The following is an 18,133-nucleotide window of genomic DNA, read 5'->3' on the forward strand; positions in this document are numbered from 1 at the left end:
TATCCACTAAACTTTGAGGACCAGAGAAGGATTATTAATTAACAAGCATTTATGAACTGCCTGCTATGTGCTGGGCACCATGCTTAGCATTTCAGACACAAAGACAAAGAGGAAACAATATTTCTCGTTCTTAAGTTTTCCAGAAGCTTCCCTGTCACTTAGAAGATAAGACCAATACTTGAAGCAGTTAGAAGATAGTAAGGATTTCATGTCATCACATTTCAGTTTTTTTGGTTAAGAAAATAAGTGACTATCAAGGAAGGAGAATTGAATGAGACCTAGACCTAGAATTGTCAAGGATAACTTTTACACAAGATCTGAGCTGAATCTTAGTGGATGGGAATTAGGCCTGGAGGACCAGAGGGTATTTCTGTTATAACAGGGAGTGATGTGACAAGTTTTGGACGTGGTAAAGAATGGCGTTGTTTGGGATACAGAGACCCTAACCCAAATTGACTGCTCGGAGAACTCTCAAAGTGAAGGTAGAAAGATTTATTAGAATCTCTTGAGAAGCAAGCAGTCCAGTCTCCCGGATAGCACCCAGAGAGAGGAGGCCGAGGTACAGAATCCAAAGCTGGGCTAAATAAGCAAGGGTTACACGCCCCTCCCAAACATTAACCTAATTATTACTAATGAGGCTCTAATCTTGTTAGATAACATACATAATACATGAGGTCCACTACGCAAGCAAGTGCAGTAACAACCTCAGAATACTGTATCCCCTTCAGTCTAACCTAGATACATCCTTATCTGGGCATGGGTGCCCCAAGACCACTGCCTGTTCCCTGATTGGTCAAATCTGCCTGCTGCTGTCAGTTCCTTCCATTCTACGTTGTTTCATTTTAGTATTATCTAGGAGTTCTCTGGGAACTCAACTCCCCCAAGGACTAGGAACTCAACTTTCTCCCAAAGCTTCTGCCTGTTGTAATTCTTGCAGTTCTGTAGAAACTTAACCCTTTGTTACCTTTCATACTATCATTCCTTTCCCCAAACTCCCCAATCTAGAAACACCTCTAATTTGGTCTCAATAGTTAATCCAATCAATTGTATTAATACTCAATAGCTCTTACATTTCCTTAAAATATACAATGACTTACATATATATGGGGAAACAATACTGAACTTAGTTACAAAATCAAGGAAGTAATAAGAATGTATATATGATATTCAGAATGGGGAAACTTCACTGTAAGTCATTCCACACAGTGTGTTTTGGAGGATGGCCTTATTTGTCTTGGGGAATATTGCAAATTAGATTAGCAATTTAGGTTTAGTAAGATTGGATTACCTTATAGAGGACCTTGAAAATCACGGGTAAGAATTAGACTTGTAATATATAAACAATTGCAGGGAACATTAAAAATTCTTTAAGAAGGACAGCTATATGATGCAAGTTTTATTGGGAGAAAATTAGTTTGACTGTGGTAAATAGGATGAATTGGCAGAGATAGAGATTAGAAGACAGTGGCCATGATGAAGAGTTAGTTTTATTAATAGAATCATATACTTAAATATTCCTTAGATCTTATGTAGATTAACCCACAGACTTCTACATATGAGGAAACTAATAGCCAGAGAGATTGTGACTTGTCAGGCTAATACAGTAGCAGAGTCGTGGGTAAAACCCAGGCTTCCTGTCTCCTAGTCTCTTGTTCCACCCTGCTCTCTCCTTTACACTTGAAGTGACAGCAGGGGACCTAAATAGAAGCGTCTAAGAGGCGGCTACAATCCAGAATCCTAGAACTGGAGAGATCCCAGAGATCAGCAGGCACACTTTCTCACCCAGCGCAGGGATCCTTTTTGTCCATAACCAACGGTCACCCGACCCAGCTCCAGTTCTGGGGAAGATTGTGGGAATAGACTAGCCAAGGGGATTTGTAGAAAGGCATTTACTGAGGTCGACTACTGCGCATTGCTAAGTGTCCTCAGGACAGTGAGGAAGAGGTGCTTACAGAGGAGACCGAGAAGACTTGATAAGAAACCTGGCTTTATTTTTACCTTTAGAGCCATTTGTTCTGGCTTCAGAATACGAGCCCTGCCTCTGAACGAGTGAGTGCAATAATTTGGGAAGGTAATGAATGCAAAAAAATGGATATGTCTGTTTTGGAAATCAGCGGCATCATCATGAGTAGGGTAAGTTTTTTTTTTGTTTTTAAATCTTGAAACAGTTCTCACACATTCCACAGTGTGGGCACCATTTACTGTTTTGAAAGAGTCCTGTATTTGGTGTAGAGAAATTAAAATTTCAAAATGTTCATATTTTATTGTTTTCTTTTTTTTTTTTCTTTTTGGAGGGGGGAAGGCAGGACAATTGGGGTTAAGTGACTTGCCCAAGGTCACACAGCTAGTACGTGTTAAATATCTGAGGTCAGATTTTAACTCAGGTCTCCAGGGCTAGTACTCTATTCACTGCACCACCTAGCTGCCTGATATTTTGTTTTTCCCATATTGTGGGGCCTGGAGAGAAGAGGTGTCCCTCAACATGTGCCACCAACAAGGAGAAGGGCAGAAGAGGTTTCTGCTTCCAGGGAGGATGCTGGTGTTTGACTATATCTTGTCTTTTATCCATTGTATATGGACAGTTAGTACTGTTATTCTTTATATTTATTGTCATAGTTCAGCCTAATCGTTAATGAGAAAGGTTTAAGAATCTTAGAGAATAGATTTATTCCAGCACTTCGCAAATTGTGGTCCTTGGGACCATAGTGTTCTGTGTGAAGTGAATAAGACTTAACGTTATAATTTTGGTATTAATGATATTTTTCCTCCTAAAATGTTAAATATGAAATTTCTTATAAAAATTCTTCCCTTGCTGAAGTCCATTTACTTTATGGTGGCTTGGAGTTACTAGGTTCTTGAAGGCTACTTCAGCAGAGTATAAACTCTGCTTGGTCTTTTTAGGATAGAAAATCTTCAAATATAGACCTAACCATAGATTTTATATCTGTTATCCAAGGACCAATTTAGCTATGTATAGGAAGGTCTGTAGAAAGGAAATTGGCCCCCAAGTGCTGAAATGGGAATTTTGGCCATTAGAAACCCAAAACTAGGGGTGGCTAGGTGGTGCAGTGAATAGAGCACCGGCCCTAGAGTCAGGAGGACCTGGGTTCAAATCTGGCCTCACACACTTAATTAACACTTAATAGTCATGTGACCTTGGGTAAGTCACTTAACCCCAATTGACCTGCCCTCCCTCCTCCAAAAAGCAAAAAATAAAATAAAATAAAAAGAAACCCAAGAGTAAAATGTGGTACTATTGTGATCTGTGTCAGTGGAGGGAGTTCCTCCGATAGAGAAATTAGAACTCTTTTGAAGTATTAAAATTACAGGGTTGTGTTTTGTTTGGTTTGGCTTTTTTTTTTTTTTTTTGGTCTAAAAAAATTGGAATGGTTTCTCCTATTTTTTGTCACAATCTCCCCATCTCTCTTTTCCCCTGTATTTTATGCTCCCATATCCAGTGTTGAGTGTTCATGGAACTGATCAGTACCTCATTATATTTGAATGGATTGAGATTGGGCCTGTGATTTCCTTAGTGTAGAGAACTTGTAGGTGAGAAAACTCTGCTAAAGAAAGGCCCAGCAACTTGAGAAGCTTAGAGAATCTTGAGACCCCAGAGCACTTGGTCTTGCTCAGAATGTGTCAGGGGCAGGACTTGGTCCCAGTGCCAAGGCAGAGCTTATATACCAATATACCTCTCTTATTTCAATATGAGCTAATAGAAGAACTTTTTGGAAAGGGGGAAAAATATATATATATATATAAATAAGCCACACTTAGGTTTAATGTAACCTCATTTTTGGGGGGAAAAAAACTATAAAATATAAACTTTTCCAACTGACATTTAACCTTCTGCAGCTGGACTTGTACTTAGCTTCTAGTCTTATTTCATACTCATTGCCTTAGTGAAGCCTATGATCCCCCCAGACTAGACCACTAGCTATTATGGAGCTTGTCTCCTACCTCTGTGTATTTACATGACTTTTCCCCTGTGCTTGGAATGCACTTCCTTACTTCCACTTCTCAGGATCCTTAACTACTTCAGGGATAAGCAGTCAGTGATTTCCTAGTTATTTGTCATTCCCTCAATTTACCTTGAATTATGTTTCTCTATTTGTCTATTCCCACATTAGAATGTAAGCTCCTTGAGGACAAGAACTGTTTCCTTTTTCCCTTTATATCACAAACACATGGTATATAAGTGCTTAATAAATATTTAATGAAATTCCCAACATCAACAAAAAAAAAAAGACTAATAGAGTGCATATGAGGCCTCACAGTCTTCCATGGATAGATCCATTTATAGAAAGCAAGGCTAATATATTTTTCCAAAAATAATTTTTCAGGGGTGGATAGGTAGTACAGTGAATAGAGCACTGGCCCTGCAGTCAGGAGGACCTGAGTTCAAATCCGGCCTCAGACCCTTAACACTGACTAGCCATGTGACCTTGGGCAAGTCATTTAACTCCAGTTGCCCTGCCTTACCCCTCCAAAAAGCAAAAAAAAAAAAGTTATTTTTATAAAAATGACCTTTGTAAATTTAATGGTAATTTTTCATTAATCTCCAGGTTAATGCATATCAGCAGGGCGTAGGTTACCAGATGCTGGGGAATATTGTAACTGCTGGTTTAGCATTTTTCCCATTCTTACACCGACTCTTCCATGATAAGAACCTGGACCAAATATACTCCATCTCGACCGAGGAGCTCCTGGCTCTGTTCTGTGGGGCACCGCCTTCGATATCAGTCATCATTTTTGCGATGATCAGTTTTCTTGAGCGCTTGTGTCTGACCTGGATGTTCTTTTTTATGATGTGTGTGGCAGAGAGAACATACAAGCAGGTCAGTGGGGTGTCACTGAATCTTCCTGTCTCTAGTTGCAGTGGACCACTCTCTTCATTTTCCTCTGTACAAAAGTTAATGTCTGTGAAATAACATCATCATTATGTGTAAGCCATATGTGTGTAGTTATTTAAGAATGTGGAATAACCACAAAGGGATTTCTGCCGTGAATCTGAAAAATGACTTAGATTTTTAAAGTCATTTTATTTTTAGTGTATTCAGTGATGTGTGTACCTTTTCAGCTGCATAAATCAAGTTCTTCATGGACATGGAAAAGATAATGTTTCTCTCATAATACCATATGAATCCCAAGACATTTTTTAAAAAAACTAGGAGAGTTTATTTCATTATATGATACAGCTTAGTTCTTAACATTTTTTTGGTGAAGTTCTGAAAAATTTTAATTGGAAATGAACTTCTCATGTATCCGCAAAATTAAATAGAGGCATAGAAAATAATTTTCTGTCTGTGGCTTTTCTTAGAGTGAGCTTTTTGTGTATCAGAAAAGAGTTTAGAAACGTGTTCTGTACCTCTTGAACTGGGCTTCTCGACTTTAAATATTCTCTACTTAGCTAATGTCTTTTTTTTTTCTGAATTCTTTCCTTAGCGTCCTGAGGCATAGAACTAGTTCTCTGTTTTTATATTAAACAGTGAAGCAGAAGGAGATTTAAAAAGTCTAAAAGTGACAGCAGGACTTTGGTGGTGGTGAACTTGTTTTTAAGTCTTGTAGAGTGAGCACTTGGGGCCGTCCTGCAGGGGCTGCTCCTTGTTTGGGGCAGACAGGGAGTCAGTCCTGATCAGAAGTGAGATAGGTTTTCATTTGGTCACATTTGTCTTTCTCCCTTTTCATTTTTGGATAATAAATTAATTTTATTTTATTAATTAAATTAATTTATTGATATGTTTTTTGACTAAACATATACTTTCCAACAAACATCTAATCAGCTTTCCCCTCATCAAATATATTCCTCCCAAACAATTAGGCAAAACCACCTCATAAGAGTAATGACAGCTAGTTGTATACATCACTTTGAATTTGTTTTGCAAAGCTAATTTAATTTTAAGAAATTTAGTCATCCATATATAACCTATATGCAATTGTATACCTTCTCAGTGATGGGGGTGGGGAGGAAGGAAGGGAGAGAATTTGGAATTCACAGTTTTAAAAATGAATGTTAAAAACTGTTTTTACATGTAACTAAGGAAAAATAAAATGCTCTGTAAAAGCCCCAAAAAAACAACAAAAAAATTTAGTGATCCATGATAGTGTAGACTGAGTAAAATTTCATACTGTTTCTTTTTTTTCCTAGGAGGAATTGGTGGTAATAGAGGTTGACAGATGTTTACAGATGCTTACAAAAATTATTTATTTTTGTATGTTTTTCTTTTCCCTAGCGATTTTTATTTGCAAAACTCTTTAGTCATATTACCTCTGCCAGAAAGGCTAAAAAATATGAAATCCCCCATTTCAGGCTCAAAAAGGTGGAGAACATTAAGATATGGCTATCACTGCGTTCTTATTTAAAGGTAAATTTTATCTTAACATTGCATAGAGAGATATCACAGTAGTTTCCCACTAAACTGTAATTTGGTACATTGCATGTGTTTATTTGGGGGGAGGCAGCAGAGTGTATCAGAATGAACATCGGTTTTGAGGCAGAACAGTTGAGTTTTAGTCCTTGCTCTTCCTCTTACTTCCTGTTCGCCCTTGAACAAGCTCTCTGAAAATCAATTTCCTGATCTGTAAAATGAGGGAATCAAACTAGGTAATCTTTAAGGTCCTTTCTAGCCCTAAATCTGTGACCCCATCCTCTTTTATGCCTCAGTTTTCTTATCTTTGAAATGGAGATAATACATTTTGATGTGCCAACTACACAGAGTTGTTGTGATGAAAGCACTTTGTAGATTTTAAAGTGCTATGTGTCAATATTTATCATTATAAATGCTTGCACACTATTGCTGGATTACATCACGGAAGTGATGTCCTTAGCAGACAAGAATGAATTTTGTAGATAGGTGCTATTTACTCACCTATAGCAATTTAAGACTTTTAGAGATGAATTCAGATAAGAAAAAAGAAAAGCAAATTTCTTAGAGTTGGAGTAGTGTATTATAACAGTGCTATGATTTTCCTTTGCTTTTCTGGGACACACTTGAATATGCATGTATCTCGTTGGGCAAATCACTGCCTTATTTAGAAAGGGGACAGATTTTAGAAGTATTAAGATCTGTCTTCCTTCTTAAATAAAATCGTAACTTTGAATTGGGGGTTTGGAATTGTTGTTTTTTTAAGCTTCAGCTCCTATACCATTAGCTTCCTAGATTTAGAAACCTTTAGCTTTTTAAAACAAAAATGTGTAAAATTTTAATTGCTTTTTTTAGGTCATGAAGTAGCTAGATTGCCGCTATTAGTTTTTTTGTAACATCTAGAATGAAATATTTTAAGCTTTCCAGTCTGATACATTCGTATATTATTTCTCATTTTACAGAGACGGGGTCCACAGCGCTCTGTTGATGTGGTTGTGTCTTCAGTGTTCTTACTTACACTTTCAATTGCTTTTATTTGCTGTGCCCAGGTAAGAATTTCACAGAAGTGAATGTCTCTTGTTAAAAATCCCAGGCTTGTCCTCTGTATCTTAGCTGTTTGAATTTCAAGGTATGTTATATTTGGAAAGTGTCTTTGCATTTATTACTGTTTTTGAATTCTTTGTAATCTGAAATTAAGAATTTTGAGGCCTGATATTTATCCATTGTGATGTCACGGATAGAAGGGCCTTGTAGTCAAGAACACTTGACTTCTAGACCAGCCTTTGACTTATAGTAGCTGTGTGATCCTGGGCAAGTCACCTAGCTTCTTAGCATTGCAGGCCCCTCTCTTAAGATGATAAGTTGTAGGACAGTTGCTGATCTGCATTATTAAAAAGGGAATTTTCTCATTGGCAGTTGTTCTCTGCATCAGTGAGAATAGGCATCCTTATCAAGAAAATTATTAAAGGGATGGGTTAGTAAAACATCTGGAAAAGTCAGAGCCCCTATGGCTCCCTCAAAAGCATATATAACACCAGGCTGACCTCATTCCCTTTTTTTGACAGGATTACTACATTGGTAGATCAGGGGATGTCGTAGAATTTAAGTCAACAAGCATTTTATTAAGTGCCTCCTACGTGTGAGACTTTGTGCTAAGCTCTGAGAATACAGAGAAAGGCAGAAGCCAGTCCCTGCCCTCAAGGAGCTTACGGTTTAATGGACATAAACATAGCTATTGACAACCCTTTAGGAAAATGTGAGAATAGTCGTTATTCTTGCATGATCTCAGTCGCCAGATCGAATGGCCTTCCTCAGTCCTCCTGCCCCCTCACCTTTCTGTAGCACTGGAATCCTGATCACCTTCTCCTCCATACTTCCTCCTCTCTGGGTTCTTTTGCTTCTTCTCCTGCCTGGGACCACATGTCAGCTTCCTTTGCTGAAGCTTCATCCTCACGGTCACTTACTCAGTACATATTTATTAAGCCTCTCCTGTGTGCAGGGCGCTGTGCTCAGCACTCATCACACCCACTGATCACAAGCGTCCCACAAGGCTCTGTCCCAGGCCCTCTCCTCATCTCCTCATAGACTATCTCCTGTGGCGATCTTATCAGCTCCATTAGATTCAATTATCATCTCTCTGCAGGTGTGTATGGGTGTGTATGTGTATGTGTGGATACACACATATGTACATAAAGAGAGAGAGACCCAGTCCCAGTCACTCTTCTGAGCTGCAGTCCTGCATCTCAAACTTAACACGTCCAAAACAACTCATTACCTTTCTCCCCAGACCTACCCCTCTTCCTAACTTCCCTATCGCTGTCAAAGGCATCCCACGGACCTAGGCTTACAGCATCGGAATCATCCCCACCCCTTCCTTCTCACTCTTCCTCCACATCCAGTTCTTTGCAAATCTGGTCATTTCCTCCTTCACAATATGTCTCAAACATCTCCTCTCATCTCCCACCCCTGCCCCTAGTCCGGCCTCCCTCCCCTCTCACTAGGACTCTTTCAGTGGCCTTTCAGGCGGTCTCCCTGCCTCAAGTCCCTCCCCAGCCTATTGCCTTGTTCACTTAGCTGTCAAAGTGATTGTCCTAAAACTCAGGCCCAGCCACCTCAGCCCTGCTCAGTCACTGTCCTGAGGGGAGGGAGCCTTCCTGAGATGGGAGCACAGGAAGCCCTCTGCTGCTTTGTGTGGTTCCTGTTGACTTGTCCTTTGTATGGCTGCAGTAGTGCAGGCGAGGAACAGACGGACATGGAGAGTGGAGAGCTGTGACTGTGGCCTGTGTGTGTGTCATCTCTGCAGGTTCTCCAAGGCCACAAGACCTTTCTGGACGATGCTTATAACTGGGAGTTCCTGATTTGGGAAACGGCCTTGCTGCTGTTCTTGCTGCGTCTTGCCTCACTGGGCTCTGAGACCAATAAGAAGTACAGTAATATTTCAGTGCTGCTGACAGAGCAGGTAACGCACGTGTGCTCGGCTTCTCTGGCTCACGGTCCAGGCTGTGCTTTAGGGGTGATGCTGCCGCTTTTAATCCCATTCAGTTCAGCAAACATTTGTTAAGCACCTACTATGTACTGGGCCCTGGGCACACAGAGACAAAAACAAAGCAAGAGGAATGTGTTCCTCAAGGAGTCTACATTCTGTTAGAGGGACTCAACGTATACTTGGATAAGTTCCTCAGATATGAAGAAAAGGGAGGTGAGAGAGTTGCTGACTTTTTTGGTGGGGAATGGGTGTGGGATTCGAGAGAGATATTGTGGAGGAGCTGACCCCTGAGAGGAATGACATGGGTGAGTCTGTGTCAGGTTCAGAAAACAGCTCTGGTCCAGTTGGGCTGAAACACAGAGTGCATGAAGGCAAGCAGTATTGGAATGGAACTGGACAGGGAGATGGAAAGCATTGTGGAGGGCCTTCAATGCCAAGTCAAGGAAGGGGGAATTTGATCATTCAGACAGTGGGTGGCTGAGGCACTGCAGGTTTTTGAGCACAGTAGACAGAGGAGTAGCTGTGTGGAGAGTTAGATAGGAGAGGGGACATATGTGAAACAGGGGCACTAATGCAGAGGCTCTCACAGTGGTCTAGGCAAGAGATGAGGAGGGCCTGCATCAGGAGTCTGTGACTGAGAATGGAGAAAGAATGGAACACAAGAGATATGGCGCAGGGAGGAGCAGTGAGATGGAGGGTTAGAGGAGAGGGAAGAATCAGAGCTGGCTCTGAGCTTACACAATTGGGTGACTGGAAGGAAGCATGGGACCGTGAGGGGAGGCATGTTTGCACGGAACATCGTGAGTTCTGTTTTGGCCATGTTGAGTTTGAGATGCCTCCTGGACATTCCAGGAAGAGATATCTAGTGAGCTCAGGAGAGCGATGAGGGTTGACTCTGTCAGTTGGGAGCTATTTGCACAGAGGTGTTACTTGTACCCAATGAGATCTTTAAGAAAAAGTGTGTATAGAGCGAAAGGAAGAGGTCCCAGGGAACACCTGTGCTCGGGGTACAGGAGAAATATGCACAACAAAGAAAGAGGCCAGTCAGGTAGGAGGAGAACCTGGGGAAAGCACTGTCATTGAAGCCCTGGTGGGGAGGAGGAGAGAGGTGTTCGGGAAGGGCTGGGGCAAGAAGCCCACAAGCTGCAGCCAAGTTGAAGGATAAAGGGTTATTAGATTTCTCCATTTGGAGATCATTTCTAACTTTGGAGGGAGCGCTTCATTTCAGTCGTGGAGTCAGGTGCCTGCCGCGTGAGGAGGGAGGGTGGAACACAAACAGTGGTTGGAGACAGTCTTACCAGGAACTGAACAGTGATCAAGGGAGTCATGTAAATGTGTATAAAAAATGGCTTTTGAATTTCTTCTAAGTCAGTTCTAACGTTATACAGGAAGGAACAGATAGTGACCAGTACAGCCTGTAACAACCTCTCGTAGAATGCTTGTCGGTGTGACATTAAATATAACAGTGAAGTGACAATTTGAGGACATTGTCAGGTGTCAGTGGCCAGGCCTTAGCATAGCACATGGCAGATGGTTGTTGTTGTTTAGTCATTTCAGAGTTTGGGGGTTTTCTTGGCAGAAACTAGAGCAGGTTGCCATTTCCTCCTCCAGCTTATTTGAGATGAAGAACCTGAGGCAAACAGGGTTAAGTGACTTGCCCAGAGTCACACAGCTACAAAGTATCTGATGCCATATTTGAACTCTGGTTTTCGGACTCCAGGCCTGGCACTCTATCCATTGTGCCCCCTCCCTACCACATAGTGGGTGCTTAATAAATGTTTATTGATTGATTTTATGGGGTTTTTTTTTAAGTTAAAGTTACCTGTTTAGGATTAAATTGAAACCCATAACTTAACTAGATTGAATTTTATGAAGGAAGCTTTTATATGTTTCTGTAGATTAAGTAATATAAATATGGTTTGTTCAGTACCCAGAATAACTACACACAAATCTGACTTTTATTATTAACATAAGTGTAGTTATCATTCTGCTAATAAACTTTGTTATTAATGATATAGCTTCATTGATAAATAAAAAATACACTTTTCCTTTCTAAGTAGCTTCCCTTCCTAAAGGCAGAATATGTTCCCTGGGATAGGAATTAGTGACGTGACTTAGTAGTTCAATAGCAATCGCTTATGAGCGTTTTTTCATTACAAATGTTTTAAAAGAACCTGCCAGTTTCTTTAATGGGCATCATTCTGTTATGATATTTATTCAATTACTTATTCTTTCCCTTAGATTAACTTATATCTCAAAATGGAAAAGAAACCAAATAAAAAAGAACAGCTAACTCTGGTGAACAACGTGCTGAAGCTGTCAACCAAGTTACTAAAAGTGAGTGTTGCCCGACAGTATTTCTGTTGCCATTATTAAAATCAGTGCTTTTGTCCGAGGAAGGAGAACAGTGTTTGTGAAATTCACAGGGTACTTACTGCCCTGGGACTCTGAAGACTTGGACTGGGAACATTCTGTGTCTTGTCTTTGTGGAGCTAATATTATGTGGCAAACCGAGGGGCATGGGCATTGTTACTTTGCAGAAAATTTTCACTCCTAAAGCAAAGAGAAAAAGGGCCTCTGTAAAGAGATGTGGGAGGAATGTGTGATAAGGGGCCTGAGGGGTAAAGGGAAGAAAATTCACATCTGTGCAATATCCAGTCCAATGGTATTGATTGAATGCCTACTCTGTGCAGGCTCTGACCCTTTTCTTTGTTCCCTAGAACTGCCCTCAAGTCATTGGCCCCTCCCTTCCTAACCTCCCTCCGTGTTTCTTTCCCCCTTACAATGTAAACTCCTCGAAGGTAGGAATTGTTTTTATGTTTGCTTATATTTGTATCCCCAGCATTTATCACAGTGCTTGGCACACAGTAAGGTCTTAATGAATATATGTTGCCCCTTTTCTAGCCACTGGGGAGATGAGAACAAGACAAAATCATTCCTGCTCTCAAGGAGTTTAAATTGTAGCAGGGGATACAACTTTTTAAAGTTAATGGTTGTCAGTGTAGTAGCAGGAAGAAATACAGGGAAATCCTCCTCTACCAAATTCCTCCAGACTGATCTAAAAAGTGCTCTAGACTGGATCCTGATAGGGAAATCAAAGGAGAAGTCATGAGTCATTTTTCTAGCCCAGCTAAGTATAGGAAGACTTAGAAATTTGTGGACACTGGGAATGGCATCTGACCAAGACTGTGCCTTGCAGAGCTTTGCCCTGGAGCAGGACAAGGGCCCAGCCCCATACTTGGGTACCCAGCCTTATGCAGGGTGTGGGAACAGGTGCCACCTTGCAGCTTTGTCACTTACTGCCAAGTTCTGAGTTGCAGATCCAGGGCCACAGACCAAGACTCTTGTGCTTAGGTTTAGCATTCCAAGAGAAGGCATAGTTGCAGGCCCTGGGCAGTGTACTAAGAAAGGAGCAAGTTGAGAAGCAAACAGCAGTGTGGCTCAGGCCCCAGGAACAGAGTGGGGTCTTAGGTCAAACTTCCTGGCCTAGTCAGAAGACTGCAGATGAGTAACTATGGCAGGAATCCCAGACGAAAGGGATACATATTCTGTCCCCCCAAACCAGCAGAGCTTCCCAGGTGGCTGATGGGTCTAGTCAGAAAGAAGTCTAGTGTTGCTCAGACCCAAACCCAGGTCAGGAACTTGCAGAACTCAGATGAGGGCGGAGCAGTGATTTTGTGCTGTATCATACCACTTTGGAAGAACTGAAAGCTTGCTGGTCCCTAGCAACTGTCCCTGAAAACTTGGAATAATGCAGCACTTAATGTATTCATAAAGCATCAGTGGAACTAGCCCACACCTTCCCTCCAGACATGTGCAGACCCTGGCCCTGATAGCATGTCTGAAGTCAGAAGTAGGCTGGAAGAATGGGCAAACAAAAAAAAGCATTCCAGCATTAAAAAGCAGTTATGGTGATGGGTGCTCAAGACAAAACCAAACATAGAAAAAGAGAATGACTGAAATATTCAGAAGCAAAGCCTCAAAGGAAAATATAGATCAGGCACAAATTCAACTAAAATTCTTGGAAGAGATAAAGCAAAAGTTAAAAAAAAAGAGCTTAAAATGTTTTTATAAATTCAAAAAGAAATGAGAACTGGGAAAAAAGAAATTGGAAAGGGAATTAATAGTTTGCTATAAGAAATGTGAAGCCATATACTCCCTGAAAATTAGACTAGATCATATAGAAACCAATTAACTACATGAGACAAAACATAGTAAAACAAAATCAAAAGACCAAAAGTGTAAGGTAATCTCATAGCAAAAACAACTGACCTGGAAAACAGATGAAAGAGGAAAAAAATTAAGAATCTTTGGACTGTCTGAAAGCCATGGCCAAAAAAAAAAGTCTGACATACTTCAAGAAATATTAAAGCTTCCCAGATCTCTTAGAACCATAAAGCAAAGTAGAAATAGAAATAATCAACTAGTCACCTCCTGAAAGAACTCCCAAGATAGAAACTCCAGGAACATTATATATAGCCAAAGTCCAGAGCTTCCACATCAAAGAAAAAGTACTGCAAGCAGCCAGAAGTAAAGAGTCGCACACTGAGGAGCCACGGTCAGGATCACACATAATTTAGTAGCCACCACTATGAAGGAGTGGAGAGCATGGTATATGGTATTCCAGAAAGCAAAGGATATGGGTTTGAAGCCAAGCATAATTTACCAAGGAAAATTAAGTATAATCCAGTTTAATCCTATTGAGGAAAAATGGACCTTTAATGAAAAAGCATTCTAACGAAAAAATCAGAGCTGTGGAGAAACTTTGATGTACAAACATAAGAGTGAAGAGGAACATTAAGAGGTTACCAAGAATAATCATAAAGGACTGAATAAAGACAAACTGCTTACATTCTAATATGGGGAGATGTTAAATGTGTCCCTTCTTAAACTCCATTCGTAATCTGGGGCCATAGAGGGAGTCGAATTAGAAGACCTGGAAGTGGTTCTTTTATATATTGATGAAGAATTCACTATGAGAGGAAAGGAGAGGAAGAAGGGGAAAGTATTTCACATAATTAGGGTACACAAGCAGGGGTCTTTATAGACAGTAAGGAAGGGATAGGAGAGCCACTCTTTGAATCTGATTTTCTTCTGAACTAATCAGAGGAGAGAAGGATACACACACACAGTTGGACACAGGAATACATTTCATTGAACAGGGAAATAGGAGAAGGGAAAGAGAAGAAAAGAGAAGAGAAGGAGGAAATTAAAAGGAGGGTAAATAAAGGGAGAGATTTGTGTATAGAAATCTTTAAAACTTTTTGAGGCGGCAAAGAATGAAAGTTTGGGATATACCTGTCAGTTGGGAAATGGCAGAACAAGTTATGGTGTATTAATGTGATGGAATACTATTGTACTGTAAGAAATAATGATGGAGAGGACTTCACAGAAACCTGGGAAGACTTGTATGAACTGAGGCAGAGTGCAGTGAACAGAACCAGGAGAGCCGTTTATATATTTAATGACTTAGGAACTTTAATTGGCATATTGACCAACCATAATTTTGGAGGACTGATAAATGATGAACTGTCAAGAGGCAAAAGACTCAGAGTGAAAATGATACATGTGTATATGCATGTGTGCACTACACACATAATACATCTGTATGTTGTGTCGTGCATTTTGCACATTGTGCGTGTAGATAGATAGATAGATAGATATAGATAGATGGATGGATGGAAGATTTGCTTGACGTTTAATGTTTGCACCGGATTTTTTTTTTCCTTTCATTGTCAGTTGAGAAGGAGGGTAGGAAGGAGGAGAAAAAAGTTTTCCTAATTGAAAAAATTGAGTTTTAAAAGTTAATGGTTTATTGGTATCTGGTGTTTTACATCACTTTTCATTTCCCAGTATATCCCTTCTTATCCTCCACCCAGAGAGCAGTACTTTACAATAAAGAATAAAAAAAGGAAGAAAGCAGATCAGGACATCAAATCCTCCAGTAAACATCTTGTTCCACATCCATTGTTGTCCCCTTCTCCCCTTATTTTTCTCTTTGCAAAGGAGGGAAGGAAGTACATTGCTTTCCAGAGTAGTTGAACCAGTTGATAGACTCCACTGCCAATGCATTAGTGTACCTATAATTCCATAGACTTTCTGTTAACAGTTCCCCTCTCTGTTAATTTTCTAAGTGTGGAGTAAAATCGCAAAGCTGTTTTGATTTGCATTTATCCTATTAATGACTTAGGACAGTCTTTCATAGGTTGTTAATAGTACACAGTTCTTCTTTTGAGAACTATTCCCATGGGGGAGTGGCTTTGGGTTTTATATGTTTTTGTTAATTGTCTGTATATCTTGGGTATCCCCTTATTGGAGATATCTGATGCAAATTGCTTCCCCCTGCCCTCATTTGACTGCTTCCATTTTCATCCTGGTTGCATTGATTTTGTCAGTACATAAGTTTTTCAGTTTCATGTAATCAAAATCAGGTTTTATCATTTGTCATTGTCTCTCTTTGTTTGGTTAAGAATTCTCCCTGTAACCATAGTTGTGAAAAGTACCTAATCTGGTTCTCTTATAATTTTTCTTATGGTATGACCTAATTTAATATTCAGGTTGCATATCCATTTTGAAATTATTGATAATATGGCTTAAGACATTGAACTAAACCTAATTTCTCCCAAACTAATTTTAGTTTTCTCAGCACTTCTTATCAAATGGGGGTTCTTCTGCAAGTAATTTACATTCTTAGGTTTATTGAACAGTAAATTGAGTTCAGTTGAGGTAGATTTATCCTTATCTCTTGTGTTCTACTGTACAACCTTTATATTGTAACCAGCACTAAAGTTTTGATGATTGCTACTTTACAATATAATTTGAGATCTGGCAATGCCATTCCCACTTTATTCCTACTTCTTTTCATTATTTCTCTTGAGAATTTAGAACTCTTATTCCTCCAAATGAATTTTGTTATCTTGTCTAGCTCTACAAAGATTTACAGCATTTAACTGTATAAATACAGTAGTATTTGAGGAGAGAGAGAACACTAACAAATGGGGAAAGGAGGCTAAGGATCCTACACAAGATGGGAGGAGGCGGAGGGAAGGTGTTGCCAGGTCTGAGTGCAAAGGCACAAAGGTGGAAAATAGGAGGCCCATCTGGCTGGAATGTAGACTGGTTGTTAAGTATAGCAGACTGGGGTGAGCCTAGGTATCAGCTTTAAATACCAAACTGAGAAATTTTTATTAATAGTGAGCCACAGAGGGTTATCATATTGGGGAGGGAGATGGACAGACTTGTGCTTTTTTTGGCAGCTGTGTGGAAGATGATTTGGAGAGAAGATTGGGAGTCAGGTTTTGGGAAGGTGGCTCTTAGCACTATTAATTCTTGAATATTTTAGGGAACTGAATCACATTCTTCTGAACTAGTCACAAGTGACTGTGACACACGTCTTCAGAAAATTAAGCAAGTTATGCCCTCCACAGACACTGTTCTGAATGCCTAATGTCTTCTTTTTTCAATTTCCTTATATTTGTTGTAGGAGCTGGACACCCCATTTAGACTCTATGGCCTTACCATGAATCCCCTAATTTACAACATAACTCGAGTGGTTATTCTTTCAGCTGTCTCAGGCGTGATAAGTGACCTACTAGGATTTAATATAAGAGTAAGTATGACCATCATTGTCTTTCATTTGTGTTGACCTCTTTGATGATGTTTCTTTACCTATCAAAATATTTTATAAGAATCTTTTCTTGGGGTGGCTAGGTGGCACAGTGAATAGAGCACCGGCCCTGGAGTCAGGAAGACCTGAGTTCAAATCTGGTCTCAGACACTTAACACAAAAACTAGCTGTGTGACCTTGAGCAAGTCACTTAACCCCAGTTGCCCTCCAAAAATTAAAAAAAAAAAACCTTTTCATATTTTTCTGTGTGATAGATAATGGAGTGATTCTTGTGAGAATAATTGTTTGCATATAGTATTAAGGCTTTTGGGTTCTGATCCCTTATTGTTCACTGAATGTACATTACTAAATGTAATAATATCCATCTATTCCATTCTTCTCCTATTTTGAAGGAAATAGATGAACTAGAAGACATAACCCCACTTCAGGGTTTCATTACACTTTGACAGAAAGGAATGATAACACCTTATTTTTGTAGCATTTTTAAAGTTTATCAGTTGCTTTTCCTCACAACAACCCTATGAGGGTAGGTAGTATAGGAATTACAATTATTATTTTATTTTTTTGTTTTTTGGAGGGTAGTTGGGGTTAAGTGACTTGCCCAAGGTCACACGGCTAGTTTTTGTGTTAAGTGTCTGAGGCCAGATTTAAACTAAGGTCCTCCTGACTCTAGGGCTGGTGCTCTATTTACTGCACCACCTAGCTGCCCCTATATAATCCTCATTTTATAGATGAACAGACTGAGGTTTGGGGAAGTTAGATAATTTGCTTAAGGTCACATCCTTTAGTCATTCTTTTTGCAGTTGTATTTAACTCTTCATGACCCCATTGGGGTTTTCTTGGCAAAAATACTGGTATGGTTTGCCGTTTCCTTCTCCGGCTCATTTTACATTTCAGGAAATTGAGGCAAACAGGGTTAGTGACTTGCCCAGGGTCACACAGGTAGGAAGTGTCACATAGCTAGTAAGTTGCAAAACCTATACTTGAATCCAGATTTGACTCTCAATCCAAGACCCTTTCTTTCATAGTAGAGTTGGCTCTTCCCTCTTAGACAACAGTGCAAATACCAAGTGACTAAAGCAAAGAAACAGGGAAGTTGTCAATATTTGAGTAGAAAATTTCATTAGACAGTTTCCCTAGAACAGGCCAAGTTTA

At 39.9% G+C, this 18,133-nt stretch overlaps 1 protein-coding gene across 6 annotated transcripts in view; it reads left to right on the top strand.

Moving 5' to 3' along the window:
• PHTF1 (putative homeodomain transcription factor 1) overlaps window positions 1–18,133 on the top strand; it is a 43,896-nt gene that overhangs the window by 25,084 nt on the left and 679 nt on the right. For 5 of the 6 annotated variants that reach the window (XM_069090323.1, XM_069090324.1, XM_069090326.1 and 2 more), the window contains 7 exons: window positions 2,005–2,133; window positions 4,566–4,838; window positions 6,234–6,365; window positions 7,328–7,414; window positions 9,169–9,324; window positions 11,593–11,688; window positions 16,835–16,960. In XM_069090323.1, coding sequence (XP_068946424.1) covers window positions 2,005–2,133; window positions 4,566–4,838; window positions 6,234–6,365; window positions 7,328–7,414; window positions 9,169–9,324; window positions 11,593–11,688; window positions 16,835–16,960 — 999 coding nt within the window. Of the gene's footprint in view, window positions 1–2,004; window positions 2,134–4,565; window positions 4,839–6,233; window positions 6,366–7,327; window positions 7,415–9,168; window positions 9,325–11,592; window positions 11,689–16,834; window positions 16,961–18,133 lie in introns of those variants that run through there. The other variant, XR_011168732.1, reaches the window with a different exon arrangement.

This window comes from Petaurus breviceps, unplaced genomic scaffold (genome assembly GCF_028583685.1).
Source record: "Petaurus breviceps papuanus isolate PSGF00001 unplaced genomic scaffold, PetGlider_PUasm1.0 186, whole genome shotgun sequence".
Taxonomy (NCBI): Eukaryota; Metazoa; Chordata; class Mammalia; order Diprotodontia; family Petauridae; genus Petaurus; species Petaurus breviceps.